Raw genomic sequence first — 16,293 nt, 5'->3', positions numbered from 1 at the left:
AGAGAATCTTTTCCCTTCGAGCAGTGCCTGACAATTCTACTCCTACATGAACACGTAGTTATTGCTCAAGTAAAGGAAAGATCCAGGTAACTTAAGAAGAAGAATTTTTTGCACTGTAAAGGCAGATAAAAATGGGAAATGTCACATTATATTTACTGAATTCTCTGAATACTCTATATTCATTGAATTCTCCTACAGTTCTAAATTCCCTTCCACAGTGCAATTCTAATTTCCTCAGTTACTCCAGCAGATGAAGCCACGATTTTCTCCTCTCTCCTCTGCTAGACAATGGTCTTCTGATCTTGGGAAAAGACAGAATGGATGCACAACACTAAATATTCCAAGAATACCAGTCTTAACAGATCATGGTGCAAAGTGAGACTGATGACTGCTGGGAGAAGCTGTCAGGTACACTGCCATGCAGGAAATAAGCAGGCCATGTACACAGGATAGCAAGACATACTTTGCATGATGAAAGAAGCTGCAAAACAAACTCACCCATTAGCATATTTAACACATGCAAAAGAGAATGACATTTGAGCAACAGAGATAAACTTAAGGAATCATGCATTGTTTACAGAAACCTTTAAGATTCTTAATGGCTTTCCAGCAAGCAGCAGCTTGAAAGCAATTTGCATAAGCAATGGGTACACAGTCTTTGGATACTGGTGTAGCTAAAAATGCCACGTTTAACGTAGTATCCCATTCTTTCATTTTTCAATTTAAGAATCTCCATCTACACATTTTTATATAGTTTTGACAAGAAAAATACATGGAAAGGAAAGACAGGTTTCAAAGTAAGCTTGTCACGGCAATGTTCGGGCAAGGTCATTCACCTTCAACTTCCTTCAGCCACTCAAGAAACACTACCTGAAAACTTTTCAGGGAAAAGTATGATTTATAAATCAGGCTCCAAGGAGCGAAAAGTACCAAGAAGCCTGCAACTGGTCAACTATCTTCAAGATCATATCACTAATATTCTAAGATTACTGCAGCAAAAGTGGACTGTGGGAACTACTTCTTCCCTTTATAGGCTAGTGGTGCAGAAACAGTAGCACAAACCCAAAATAACTGGGTCACATTATTCTCACAGAACACATTCTCACATGGATTTCTCCGAGATCTTCCACTCAGAAGCACATCTGACATTTCCCTACACCCTCACTTCCCCAGGGATGTTGGCTTCCACCAGGACAAAAAGCAGACCTCCTTCTCCATATCTCCCATCTGCCAGCATTCTGCAAGATGTTTTCACTCTACACAAGTACAATTTAACCTCCTCTTACTTCTTTAGCACTACAGAGCCCAAATATGGTGACCTAGAGTCCACTTGTGTGGCACCCACCGTATCTTTCAGATGGATGGTCACTGTACAATCTTCCCTGCCAGAGGGAGAAAGAATCCAGCTAGATTTTCAGATTCCAGGAGAAACTTGCAAGGTGAACAGGCACATGGGTGCACTCCTGTGCATGTACAGGGCAGAAATAAGCAATTGAGTATTTAACTTCAAAGGATAACAAAGATCTTAGAACTGCCACTGTTTCACACAGAACCCACTTGCTCTATGCTACTGCTAAATGACCAAGGCAGATATTGCCATGATGTGTTTCTGAGAGCTCTGACAAGCTGTTCATGTGTTCCATAGAATTCTGCTTGTTTAAAAACCCTACTGCTGTTGACTCTTCTGTTCATACAGATGAACTTTACCATAAGGCAAGAGAGAGGGTAAAAGCAACAGAGAAACTAATGGTCACAGATCCCACCAAACTCAAAGATAAATAAGACTACCAATATATGCAGTATTCTCAATAAGGTTCAGGAGCACTCATGAATTCTGCCAATATGCAAATCAAGGTGAGACAAAGCTGAATTTTAAACGCTGCAGAAGTGCTCAGTTCAGAATCCCATATTATTGGTATAGATTCTGGCCTTTTGCTTCAACTAAACATCATTAAATTCTGGGCTAAGCTCAACTGTTCCAAGAGTAAAGATCTTAGGAGATGTTTATTCCATTAACATTAATGTAACACCATTAACACTGTAAGTGATAAGCATTCCTTGGACAAACAAGATACAGCAGCTTGAGAAGGAGGCAACTATTTTTATGATAAAAATGTCAAAAAGACCTCATGCTATACGAAAGGGAACAAAAAAATTATCTGTCTGTTGCTAGGACCATCAAATCAGTCATAACTGGTAGGGAATAAATGAGTTAAGTGAAAGGTGCATTTAAGAATGCAAATTATTTCACATCCCTGTGTCTTATTACACTATTGTGAAGAAAATTATATGATGCTTTTGCTTAATGTTTGTGTATCTCAAATCACTAAAGGGACTTCAGGTGATTACAGCTGTCAAACTAGTGTCAGAAGCTTAAACTGGGATGTTGATTCAAGGAAGTTATTTGCTGTGTCATAAGCTTGCTATTAGAGTTATAAGCAGAGATTCTCCTTTCAGGTCAATCTCTCCCCTTAGGTCAATTCGCTTAAAGGTATAAGCTTGTTAACTTTAATTTACTTTAACTTATAAGAACCTATGTGCTGGGGCATAAAGGGAAATCCATACACATATAAGCTGAAGCACCTTTCCTGTATTTTATTTTAAGGGGGAATAGACAGAATAAACCAGGAGTTTTGATTTCATGTGGCACAGAGTGTTGGGACCACAAGAGGGCACTAAAGCCATGCCTAAAGCGGATCCACATTACAGAACTCGCTCTGAGGAAGAAGGATGAACTGCTTCCACAAACACTGCCTCTACGTACATGGATTCAGGTTTCTTGGTGGCATGCACATACATTCATAATGAACTCACACTCCCTCGACTTCCTACAGAGCAGCACAAAGCCTTTTGTAAAAGCACTATCCTGCCAAGGATGAAAGACAGTGAGACTTGAACTTGAAGCTTGAAACAAATTACGTTTTATGCTTTGAACAGCATCAGCCTACTAATAAGATTCTGAATTTTGGCCTTTTCTAAAAGAATGTGAAGTGCACGAGCTCCTAACCAAATGGAACTGTGAGTCAGTGGTAGATGCCTAGTCAGATAAAAATATTATGAGTACAAATGACTTCTGTTTGCTCAGGCAACAACTCTGTTTACACACAGAGAGAAAAATCCAACAGCAACTAACAAATCAGCATGTTTCAATGGCCAGCTGTCCACCACACTAAAAATATTGTTCTCCTATTCTGTAACCTTTCTAATAAGGCTTGGCAACATCTGAATGCTTACATCAGCCAGTGAAGTGCCACAGGAACAATCCCATAGTTGGATAGTCCCCTACAGACCTTAATACCTGATAAAAGCTACTTGCAATATTTTAAACCATAAAGTGTGCAAGACAGATCTCAGCAATGCATCATTCAGTACCAGACAAAAATGATGCTGGCTTTCTCTACTAGCTTAATAAGCTGTCCAAATATTTCATTTCTGCACCTTTAAGAGCTGAACTTAACTTTTTTACACTTGTTAACACCCATCTCTCGGTCCTGTTAGCTGTATGTCAGACATGGCTGCTGAAGTTATCTGTCAAGCAACATTCATTGAAGTTCCTCAACCTGCTTCTGGAACTCACTAACCTAACAGCTGATGTAGTAACACCCTTAACACTGCCAAGTCACCTCTAGAAGGATCAGCACAGGATAATGCTGGAAGAATGAAATCTTCCAGTCATTTTCTCAGGTATTTGAGAATAAGGCACTGCATGAGCTCTTGCTGTATAGCATCTGTATTAGATTCAACTGCCTGAACTCTTGCAGTTGTCTAAAATGCATGTCACAGATGACAGGGGTGGAATAACTTTGGACACTTCACATACATCCTCCATAAGAAAAATTTATACGAACTTGAATACAGGAGGCAAAAGTTAAATAGAAAAATACTGATCTGAGATTTTTAAATTCTCATTCTCATGTGCATGAAGTGACTTGGGTTTGAAATATAAACTATCTATACCAGAAGTGAGTTACTAAAAAAAAGTACCAGGCAGCAGTACAGACAGGAACATATAAGCAAGCATCCAAAAAGTCAATGTTAGTGTGTCACACTTCTAAAGCCCTGTGCTAACAGCAAACGTCCCAACATGCTTGAGAAAATGCCTATTTCACTTATTTGAAATAAACACCAAGCACATACTGTAATCAAAAATCAGGCCACGAATTCAGATTTTTGATCCCATATTCCATCTCATGCTGGCATATAACTCCCACTGACCATTTGCTGGATTCTGCCGAGGGCTCACGGCAGCAGAGCAAGGAATTCCGGGTCTCGCTACTTAGTTCAGTTCTCATGAACAGAGGCTTTTGACAGGCGAAGCCAAAACACAGCTATCACACATGGGCCTACAACCCAAAGCACAGGAAGCCTCCTGCTGTTACTTTCAGAAATGCTGAAGGAATGCTCATCAAAACAAGATATTAAAACCAGAGAAACATCTGACATTCCAAATTCTTGGTAAATTTTTCAGCCTAAGATATCGATCTCAAAGGATACAAATACTTTTCTGACATGTCATCAAGTGACTAATAATCTCTTTTCAACTGTTTTGCTTGGACTGAAGGATCAGAGGACTCCCAATATTTCAGGATACTTTTAAGTGCAAAATATGACTTCTGAGTACACATTACTGAAATAATTCTGATTTTGGAGACTTAACCTCACTTTCGTACAGCCTTTCAAAGTTCCTTGAGTCAGCTGAAGTTTACAGAAAAAAATATTTTCCAAAACTTTATGCAAATCTACCTTTCCATTTTTAAATGTTGAGTCTGGACTTAAATCACAAAATGTCATCAAGGCTCAATTAACCAGTATGTTTATTTTACATTCTGCACAACAATGTATAAAGAATATTTATGCTATTTGTCAGGTTTATGTTCTCAGGTTTCTTGCACTAAAACGAAAGATGACCTAAAAGACATTATAAATAAAAATAAAAAGCAAATATTAAGATAAGAAAGGTCCTAGAAAAAGGCAAATAATATAAATACAGCATAAAATACTTAAATAATGGAATACTGAAATTTAATGAGCACATTAAGATGATAAGGCATATTCAGCTCCCTCTTTATTTAGCAGCTTTACAAATGCCTTATTGACCAAAACCCAACTCCAGTGTACCAGATGAATATACTCATGCTCACTTTGCTAACCAGTGGCCAAGCTGGCAAATAAAGGGTAAAGTAAGACTTTTCTCTTAAGCACTTTTGAGAAGGGTTTTCCCTCACATTTAAGAAACACAAACTTCCTAAACAGCATATGCTGTAACAGCTGACCTCAAAATGAACATCTGGGATCAGGAACCAATGCAAGCCAAGAAGCCAAGAATCAACCAAACCACATTATGACAAGTTTAAGGAAGAAAAGCGTATAAAACAAAAGATTGCAAAGATAACTTTGGAGTTCAGGTACAACCACTGCTTGTTACTGTTTCTGTTCTGTGAATGTACTTTTAAATTGCTTTCTGCTTAATTGTTCTATTTTGAAATACAGTAGCTATGACTAAGGTTTGACTAGAATAACTTGAAACCTTTAAAAGTTACAGACTTTTAAAAGACCTTAAGTAAACTAACATTGTTCTGTTTTTTTTCTTAGAACAGCGTGTCTCTTGGGATGAAATGTGCAAGTTCCATTACTGCTTACAGTATCTCCTAGGATTTTTCTAAGCAGGGCAATCCAAAGTTAAGAGATTCATTGTGAGGTACCAGCATACAAATTGACATTATGGATATCAGCAAGAGATCCATCAGCTGGGCTGCTACACCACTCACTACACCCACTCAGCCAAACTGCATTTCTCTGCACAGCTGATGGGCTCTCAGTCACAGCAAAACTCACAGTGCCATAACAAGTAGGATTACTTTAATGGCATAGTCCTGGAATCTCAGCTATGATGGCATCACCCACATTGTATCAGGAGATAGGCTCTGGTCTGTGTTTAGACAGCACAATTCTAGATGTTAAATCAGAGGAAGTTTCTCCATGTCTTTTCACGGAGAGGGAATTTTAAAAAACCTCAGAGGAAGTCCCTGCAATGCTAAAAATCACAAGTATTTATCTGGTGAGGTTTATATTTGAAAATAAAGAAAATATTAAATGGAAAGATACCTTAGTAACAATTTGAGACAGAAGGGATTAGAAAATATGTTAATAAATCGTCTTCAAGATTGTGCATGAGTATCATATTGGCCATATTCAAGTACAGACAAAGTACTGAAAATATTAAGTGGGATTGAATAAAATGAAAGAATCCATCTCCAAAAGCTATGATTTTTTTTTTTAATATAAATAGTCATTAATGACAATAAATAATTCTGTTGAAAATACTTAAATTTTTTTTTGGGTCATAGTCTAAGTCATTCTTACAGATTTTTATAGTGTTAAGAGCAGTGATCACAGGTCCCATTCAAATAATATAATGTTGGCACAAGACAGTCTATTCCTTGAAGACTGAACTCCAGAAAATGACAACCAAAGTACAGAACACACTGAAAGGATATGAATTAAAACTAAATAGCTCTTCATCAAATTCTTCAGCTTTAAGGAAACAAATCCAGCTGACTGTAAACCTGAAGGGATGTACAAAGGGGCTGTTGAGCAGCCTAGCAGTAGATGTGCACTTCCATAAATACTGAATCCAGCATTCTTCTCTACCAGTAAGAGGTATTGGTGGTGCTGTAAAGGCATTACTGCCAGTCAGGAAGTAATTTGCACTCAGTGGAAGCCCTCTAGATATTCAAGAAGTCATCCTCAAGCAATTATTAATGGACTGTAACTTTCCCATTAAAAACAATGTCTCAACCTTGATCCTTAAAGGTAGAAAGCACTGTAAAGCAAAAGGGTGGAAACTTGGAAGAAAAATAAACCTCCAGCACCCAAGGCAGACAGACATTATTTGTCCATCTTTCAGCAGTTGCTTACCACTGCACACAGAAGAGGTGATGTTGTAGAGGAAAGGATAAAACTGCAAACAGCGGATCATCTTCAGGCTGCTTTCACACTCCAAGCACTTGGTTGTCAAATCCAGTGCATGTCTGAAGGCCTGCAGTGCTCCACTTATGTTGTTCTGAGCCAGGTACACGTTTCCTAGGCTCAGAAAAGTCAGGGGCTGTGAAGAGAAAAGCAACACACTGCAGCATAAATAAGTTCATTGTTTAAGATGGAAGTAAACTAGAAAAATCCCTTGTCAAGTCACACCCTCCCAAATTCGATGGGAAAGAATTTAGAAAACTTCTTGAACAGGCACTGCCCCTATTCTTACAATGGAGAGCTAACAGCTTGATGCATTGCTGGTAACCAAAAGCTGTTTTGCCATAGGGTTGTGTTAGGAGTTCCATCTTTCTACAACAAAAACAACACCTGTTAAATACACACAAACTGAAATGAAGCATTAAGTACTTACTTACAACCATCAGAAACATAATCCTTACCGCAGAGAATACCACAGGACTAAACAGAAATGTGTAAAGACAATTTAGAATCATTAGCAGGCCAAAAAAAAGTACAAATATCACTAGTGTTCTAGCAGGACAGATGCACTGCATTTGCCAAGAGTATTCAGATTTACCTCAGCAAAGCCAGGTTACTGGAAACACCAATGCCACACTGGCCTAGGGGTGCACATTTATGGCTTTCAATTCTTTGTAAAACAATATTTTTGTCTATTGCTTTTAGCTACTATCCCTAAAGTATGTATTTTTTTGAAAAGTAAAGACTATGAACACCTTTTTCACTGGGTAGAACTCAACACTTTAATACAGGCACACAGTAAAGCATTACATTTATTGACTGACTGAAAAGTCTTTCACTTGGACAAAGTAATCTGCTGCAATTAACAATATGCTGCTAGAATAATGACTGTAGCATTGTAATTTAGCAGTCGTTTTTCCCACTGAAACAGTTTTTTACATTGATTGTCTACAAATATGAAGACTGAGCAGTAGCTGAAGATTTTTCTAACTCAGCTTGTAGTACTAAACTGCATTTAGAAAATGCTGCAAGCTGAGCAACAGGATGTTTTTTCTTTTTTTCTTTTTGCTTTTTCTGATAGAGCACATCTTTTACTCCCAGTAGCTGTAATTAATTTTAATTTGTATTTACTTTCCATTATATTCCAGGAAATACCATTCAAGTACAATGCCTCCTGCTAGCTTTTCTGGTACAATAGGTATAACAGGACTGAGTACACCTGAAAAAAACAGGAGCACGCATTACTGTAATGAGGCAGGATTTGAAAGTATTTTTGAAGAAAAGCCCTACTCACACAGCATGGTCCTAAGGATTCCTAGGCTCCTCCCTCCAAGGCTGTGTTTTCACGTGTTATTCTTAAGGCACATCAATCAAGCATATTTCTGAAGTTTCTTTTTGCATTCCTACCTGTCACCAAATGGACGACATTCCTTTCCAACACTTAAAAATTTGTTTCTGAATGCTACATTGAATAAGCTTATCCTGATTTTAGCTTTTTAATGTGCTAGGTGACTGATGGCCTGGCAGGTTTAAACTGTTAATATAACTATAGAGGCAGAAGCACAGGAAAGAAGTCACTTGAACTTCACTGAAGCATCTCAAATTTAAGATCAAAATGATCTGCTGGAGTAAAGGTGTTCCCTGCTATCCATCCTCCCCCCTTTCTTTTCACAACTGTTCTAGCCAGTCCAGTAGTTCAAACAGCTTATACAGAAATTGTCTACATGACACAGGTCATATAGAACGTTTATCACGTTACTGTTCAGAAACACAAAAACCTGGTTTGAATCTATGGTTGGAAGTAAAGCCACCAAACAACGAGGACATGTTTTCCTCTATGCATATAGACAAAATCTAGGGACAAATAAAACCGTACAGACAAAAAGTCAAGTATCACAGAAAGATGTCTATACAGTCAAAGATCTTGATGGCATACACACTAAGAGTTTTAAGAATCAAGATACAATGCTGACAGCTTCACAGATCTCTGTTTTAGGTTAAAATGTTGCCAAACACTTGGATTAAATTCCTTGGAGGCATTGTTGATAATACAGGTTTTGGGAGACCAAAATTCTGTCACTGATTTAAAAAAACTTCTCTTAATGTTTGTATTCTCAACAATCAGTATCACTCCTGGTGCAGTCAAGAATTTATATGAAAATTAACATCCATTGCAAATCACAAGCTGGAAGAAGAACTGCATGCACAGGTAAACACAAGTAACATGTATTTAGACTATAATGAGGGAAAACACATTCACTGCTGAGCCAACACAAACCCCAGCATCTTACCTCAGAGGCATTGATGGCCAAAGCCTTCAGCAGGAGCCTGCTGGCATCCGAATGAAGACCATAATGGAACAAGAGGTTAGCAAGATTGACCAGAGGGATGTCCTGATCCTCATGGGGAGCCAAATTATATGCTTTTTGCAAACAGGTGATAGCAAAGGTGCTATTTCCAACTGCACGCCAGTATAATCCAGCTTCATTAAGCACAAGCCATAGAGGATCTTCTGGCTATAGGAGAGGCAGGGAAAAGGATATAAACAAAGAGGTGTCTCAGGAAGACAGAAATGCCTGCTCTTTAATAAGAAGCAAACAGAACTCACTCTTGCATACTACATTGTTGACTAGATACAAATTAGACTTTGCTGTGACTATTAGCAGATTATTCAATCTGCTCCATTCTACTCAAATGGACACGATTTACAGGCTGAACTGTAATTTAGTAGCAGCTGTTGCTCACACTCTACTCCTATGAATGCTTTGTATCATGACCACAAAATCCATTAAAATACACAAATGATAACGGTTAGTTCACTACAGGAAGCAGCACCTGTGGGCCACTTCAGAGTCTTAAAATTATACAAACACAGATCACACATCTATGTAAAATGCTAGAATTTGAAAGTCAGGCAGCTATTAAATTACAGTTAGATGTGCTTTCAGGTCCTGTGTCTAACATTACCTTTCCTTGTCAATTTAAGGTTTCAGAGTTGTTTTTTCTTAGATCTAGTTACCTATTTGTCTTGTGAAAGTTGCCAACTGGCATGCATTAGATAACTGTTTAAAGATTATAAAATAGTAAGCAATAAGTGAGAGCAGGTGAAAGAATGGTGTCAAATACACCTTGAATGTTCCTTCCTCCTCTTTAACCTGTAACAGCAAAAACAAGCACTCACCCTAGAGGAGAAATAGCAAAATTGAAAAATACTGACAGGTTAACAGAGGTAGGTAAAACATCCACTTTCAGATGCACTTCAAAATTACTCAGAAACATGCTCTAGTTTTTACTATTTTCATCATTCTGCATTACCCAATTCTAAAAACATTTACAGTATAAAAGCAACATCTGAAATGGATCTTCAGTCCTACCTACATGTCAGAAGCCCAAATGCATGCCTAAGTAGGAAACATGTAGCTAGGATTAAGAAAGCAAAACAATGATAATGCTTTGAGTTAGTGTTAAAAAACTCCTCCCACAGAAGGGTTCTAACTATGGTTAGGGTTCTAGATGAACTGGAAGATAGAATATTCTATGTTGATTTCTTTGGAGTACCTTACATAATCTGTGATTTCAAGATTATTAATGACCCCTGTTTTGCAATGCACATACATAACATTACTTGCATGTTCTCGATTCCAAACTCCTCACTGAATTACTCTCCATTCACAGGTCTCAAGGGCCTCCCTAACTAAAGCCTCAGCAAAGTATTAGCATTTTGTCTTCCCCAATACAAAGATACAAACTGTGGCATTCCTGCTCTAAGTAGTTTATCAAGACACAAGACTGTTCGTACATCAGCAGACAGAAAAGTTCAGGCTTTTAGCATGACAGCAACAGATTACTACAGGTAAAACCAAAATACTCATGCACTGTGCAGTAAGACATTAGACAAATATAAGACTGTTCTGAACATCATAATACCAGGAATCAACTCCTATTGCTCATTTTTCTCCTGGTTAAGACAGATGCACATAGTAAATGGTACAGATTTTAGACTAAAAAAAGTATCTACATAGAATACCTTGACACAATTTCTGCAAGAAAGTTAAATTGAGAAATATCAGCTTGACATGTCAAAAAAAGTCAACATCTCTCTCAATGCTTGCTGTCATTTGACTCTCAAAGGCCCCACGCAAGATGGAGGTGGCATTCCACAGGGTTCTATACAGAGGTACATTCTTTGCCCCAGAGTGCTAATTATCCTGACAGAAGATTGACAGAGGGTTGGTTTCTTTGGAGGGAGAGTAGGGGGAAAAGCAGGGTCGTGGGAAGGAGGAGGAAGAGCAAAAGGCAGGCATGCAGGAAGGGGTGGCAGACGGTGGAGGAGTTCCAAGCTACTTCTCCCAATTAAGCAAATGGCTGCCAGAATTAGCTAATATATTGCTGCTCCATATCCTTGCAACAAGAAAAAGCAACTGCAGGGCTGTTTGGTCCACATTATGCTAAATTAGATACTTCTCTATTTATTTCTGCTCTACTTGTAAACATGGATTTTGAAGTTAGCTTCATCTCGGTGACAGGCAGCAAACTCCTTTCTAGTGTGTCACCGACTACTTTAGAACTATAAAAACAATCTCAAGTAAGAATTCTGAATTCATCTCATGTGACAGACTGACCTACCTTTTTCATGGCATGATCTAGAAATGCTCCTATCTTCGTCAGTGTAATAGTTTCATTGTTGACACGAGAATGCAAAACCTGGAACACAAAGATTTGTTTTTCCCCAAACTACTGAATCAACGTTACAGTCAAGATCTACGAGGGCCATTCAACACTTGCTTCATTAAATCTTCTCTTTAGCATAAGGAAGATAAAGATATTTTACTAAGAAGAGTAACACTTATAGCAATCAATTCTCCAAAATGCAATATGAAGGCCTTAAGTTACCAGCATGGCAGAATGCAGTAGGTTCTTGGAAATAAATCGTATCAAGTGACTGTTAGATTAAAAAGAAAGATATGATTTCAAAGAGTAAATTATATTTCCCATGTTGTGTGCTTTTGGTCAGCATCTGAAAGAAGTCAGACAAGTTAACCCTTTCTCCATTACTACTAGAAAGAATTTGCCCATATTTTTCAGATGTACTGATTACCTTGAAATATCAAAATCTTTCATGATCTGAATAACATGCTTAAGGCAATAAAGAGGAGGATTTTAAACCAGAAGAGAACCAACAAGAAAATCATCTCTTACTTGTCTTGCTTGATCGTCTGGCATGCTGAATTTCAAATCTAGATTAGTGTCTAGCTCCTTGACCAGTATGTTTAGAGATTCATTATTACGAGCATCAGTAATGGAAGAACAATCTGGTGCCTGTGCTTCTCCATGCTCAACAGTATCTCTTGGGATATTCAGTATTGGCTGGATTCTAGCAATAAGGAGAACCAAGACAAATTAACAGCATGTGCTGCATGTCATCATGTAGAAATACAGGAATCTGCTAAGCCTCATACTGCAGACTGCTATGAGACACGAGCTGCAAACATGAACAACCCAAGGACCACCCTTCCCTTGAAAAGCAATTTGTAATGTCTAATTTCCATTTTTAAGCACAAAATAACAAGAACAATGTACAGTGCAATAGAGATAACAGAAAGTTCTCATATTATGCTAAAAAGGATTCTATTAAGTTTAGGACTAAACAGATATGTAACAAAAAAGTTTAATTTTTTTACACTAAAACTTGATTTCAAAACCATCAAGAGGTAGCTAAATGATGTATAAAGACCATTCTAAGATGAACACTGTTTTTTTCCAAAGGAAGCTGCTGGATGTTTGTAGATGGGAACCTTTAACACAAGCTCAATACTAGCATTATACTGACTAGGTAGAACAAAACAGCTTTTTTTCACTACCACTGTTAGAATTTAAGTGACTAGGTTATTATAACATTGCATTGATCTATGTAAGCTAGCTATTGCAGTACAGTCACATTTATTTTATCCTATATAATAACAAATATTACTGACTCTTCAATGACTAAGCTGATTTTCTACCTCTGTCCCAAAGGAACGAGCTGGAGTTTTCCACTCCTAATCCTTTTTTAGTGTTTTCTGGCCTTCATAATTTTCTGTCATCATAACTAAAGCTAAGAGATGTATGTAATGTACAAGAGTTAACTGTAGTTATTAAACAGATGCTCACCTCATTCTCTAAGTTTTTTTTTTTTTTTTGTTGATATAGTCCACAAGACATTCAGACTTGTGCTTAAATCCTCATTCTGTCTGCATTTAATGTGTTCACCCTGGACTAACAGTCAGGCAAGAATCACTATGAAATTGGATCTGGCTGTTATAGCAAAGACAACAATCAAGGAAAGTGCCTTCCTTCTGTGGAAAGGCCAGAGAGAGGTTTGAACACCTCTCTGCTGCTGATTACTAATTGCATCCATCCTCTCCAGAAAGAAAATACTCTTCACTCATACAGTAAAGATCTACAAATACAGCTTTTAAAAATCAACACTTGCCTGAATCCTCTGTTTTCTGGAGGCAAGAAATAAGTTGGCAGTTCTTCTGGGTCAGGAATTTTGGGGAAAGATTTCATGCATTCTGACCGCTGAGGCCAGAGAATATGTTGTTTGTCCTAAGGGGGAAAGGAAATATTTTTTATTATGCCTTGAACATTTTTAGTATTGTAATGAACAAGGTAATAAAAGGGATAGTAAAGGATAGTCTGAAGAAAAAAAAAAAAAAAAAAAGAGATCTTTAAAACTATTATTTTCCATCTTTTTTTTAACATTAGCAGTTGAAATTTCTATCCTGAGTTAGCTGTACCACTTTACTTGCAGCAGATATTTACAGAACAACTCCCTCTGTACTGCAGTAGTTTCAAAGGATGGGAAACCAGTACAGAGAAACTAGACAGATGCTTGTATGTTGAAGAAATTCAAAATACTACATTTTCCAGTGCAGTCACACATCAAAACTGTGGCCCAAACGCTAAGAAGTTTCACATAAACAAGGAGAGGATTGACTTTCACCCTCTTCTGTCAAAGGGCAAAGCTCATCCTCTTCACTCACTCTGCTGGGCTCCACACTCCACACAGAAACGACAGAACGAGCCACGGGGGAAGACTGCAAGGACTGGCTGTGAACACTTTGGTTTGCATGAGGATCCAAATTCATGGATGTCATACTAGAAGTTGAAGAGTCTTCACCAAACTAGAAACAACAAAAAGACACATTTTAATAAAGGAGATGGTACTTTCCTTGTTGAAATTTTCCATGTTATTTCCCCTCCCCACTTATGAAGTTAAGCTTCTCTGATAAGCTGAAATGTGGGTAGCAGGAAAAAAAAGGGATTTAAGCCACTCAGGCCCTGCAAGAGTAACATTCATACTGTAAATAAGTCAACAATGAAAACACAAGTGCAAATCAAGGGAAACAATGCTAAAAGATACCAAGCAGACACTTGTGATAGAACACAAACAGAATCTACTTATCTAGATTGCACAGCTCGAGATCAAGTCAGAATCAATAAGACTCGTGACTTTTACAATTATCTCATTTATCTGAATTTAAATTATTATAATAAGAAAAACAAAGACAAGCAAAATTAAAAATAATTATTCCTATTTCTTAAACTAGTTAAGGGGAAACTTTACAACATACTCCACATTGCAAAATAACTGAAATCATAATCCTTATCTGTAGTTCTACCACAGCAGAGGTGTTGCTTAGGTGGCTGTCATTCTGGATTTTCAGTATTAGTACACACCTTGCTTCCAAAACTTCTTAGTACTCTTGTACCAAATTTTCTTGATGCAATCACAGAAAACTAAGGCTTTGGACTAAAATGAAGTTTTTGAATTCAAGTAATTATCTTCTCTAAGTAAAACAAAGCCTTTCACAAGAAACCCTCTGTATTTCTACAGTTACTGGCTCTCATCTTGTATTAACATCAAAAGCAATGTGCATTAAAACACTTTTAACTCTGGAAAGAGACTAAGAGATTTCTCACTATAATTATCACACCCCAAATGCAGCCCTTTTGTCAACCCTGAAAAATTTGAAACTATTTCGCTAATAAAGCAAATGGGGTGTAACTTGAAGCAGTGGTATCAATTCACAGACAAACCTGAACATATTCCACATTTTCAAAAATGTCTCCACGGTGATAACGAACAGGCTGATCCCATTGACAGTGTAAGCTGTGCTGCTGGTTGCCCAATCTGCAAATCTGATGGTTCCCTGCAGAGCACAAAGCATTTTTTTATACTAGAGAAGTGTGGTTTCTGAGAAGACAAAGACAGCACACAGTCAACCCCTCTGCCCCCAGTTTGGTCAATCCTTTTTATTTATTTACTCCATCAGCCCAGAGGAAACTTCTAAAGACTCAAAAATAATTCCCTGTTCAAGATTATACTACAATCTCTTGTTTAAATAAGCAAAACACAAGAGCCACTCAGGGCCATGTTAATATATGAACAACTTATATCCTGACACTTATCTGAGTATGTGCCATATTTCACCCCTTTAATGACAATGAACACTAAAAAATTGTACCTAATTGAGCTTCTTTTGCCATCTGTGTCTCATGAATGATGTTCCTCAAGATTTGTTCCTCTTGGATGAGCTTGTACTTGTCTAAAACATCTTGTTGCCTTAGGTAATGGTCATGCTGCTTCTGATATTCCTTTAATTCATTTAATGTTCGCTGAAGTGATCTTGGAAATTAAACAGAAAAGATTTACTTTGAATGCTTTCTAAAACATCACCTTTTCCTACACTATTACACATTTCCAACTCTAGGTTTTTTTAAAGTATTCTTATACTTAATTCTACTGCATAATCAAAGAAATACAGAAATTTAAAAACAGTTCTTCTTGAAATGCAAATAATCGCTGCAACAGAACTACAGAAGTTCAAGTCTATGCATTGCCACTGGGATACTTTAATTACCTATGCTGGGCTTCCAATTTTTGCTCAAGTTTTTGCTGACATAGGACAGCATGCTTCCTTTTTACAGCTTGTTCAAACCCTGGTTTGGCCTGTAGAGCATGATCATAACACAGGACTGAGTGGTTGTACTCTCCAAGCATCTGAAGAATGACCAAGAGAGAGAATTAGTCATGGTGCAGTAATATTTGACAAACAATACTCAGTTTTTAAAGAAGCCATTAACTTAAATTCTAATTTATGGTAACAAGCAGCCTGTTAGTTCTGACACTCAAGCCACGCTATCTATTAAAGAAAGGCTGCAGAATAATTTTATTGGAATTTATTTCCAGGTGTAGATAAAAGCCTTTGCTAAAAAACAGACTTTTGAATAAAAGTATCTTGACAGAATCTTAAGCATTAAGCATGAGATTCATGTAGAGCA

General features: G+C 37.5%; 1 protein-coding gene across 2 annotated transcripts in view; it reads right to left on the bottom strand.

Annotated features, from left to right (window-relative positions):
- Positions 1 to 16,293, bottom strand: part of TTC17 (tetratricopeptide repeat domain 17) — a 55,424-nt gene that overhangs the window by 20,866 nt on the left and 18,265 nt on the right. For both annotated transcript variants that reach the window (XM_014873529.2, XM_088166812.1), the window contains exons 8-16: positions 15,873 to 16,012; positions 15,477 to 15,637; positions 15,049 to 15,161; positions 13,992 to 14,132; positions 13,439 to 13,554; positions 12,166 to 12,340; positions 11,593 to 11,670; positions 9,258 to 9,482; positions 6,919 to 7,105 (exon numbers count right to left, since the gene is read on the bottom strand). In XM_014873529.2, coding sequence (XP_014729015.1) covers positions 6,919 to 7,105; positions 9,258 to 9,482; positions 11,593 to 11,670; positions 12,166 to 12,340; positions 13,439 to 13,554; positions 13,992 to 14,132; positions 15,049 to 15,161; positions 15,477 to 15,637; positions 15,873 to 16,012 — 1,336 coding nt within the window. The remainder of the gene's footprint in view (positions 1 to 6,918; positions 7,106 to 9,257; positions 9,483 to 11,592; positions 11,671 to 12,165; positions 12,341 to 13,438; positions 13,555 to 13,991; positions 14,133 to 15,048; positions 15,162 to 15,476; positions 15,638 to 15,872; positions 16,013 to 16,293) is intronic.

The sequence above is a fragment of the Sturnus vulgaris genome, chromosome 6, assembly GCF_052056855.1.
Source record: "Sturnus vulgaris isolate bStuVul1 chromosome 6, bStuVul1.hap1, whole genome shotgun sequence".
Taxonomy (NCBI): domain Eukaryota; kingdom Metazoa; phylum Chordata; class Aves; order Passeriformes; family Sturnidae; genus Sturnus; species Sturnus vulgaris.
Note: the sequence above shows the minus strand (reverse complement) of the source record. Positions and strands in the feature narration are given on the sequence as shown.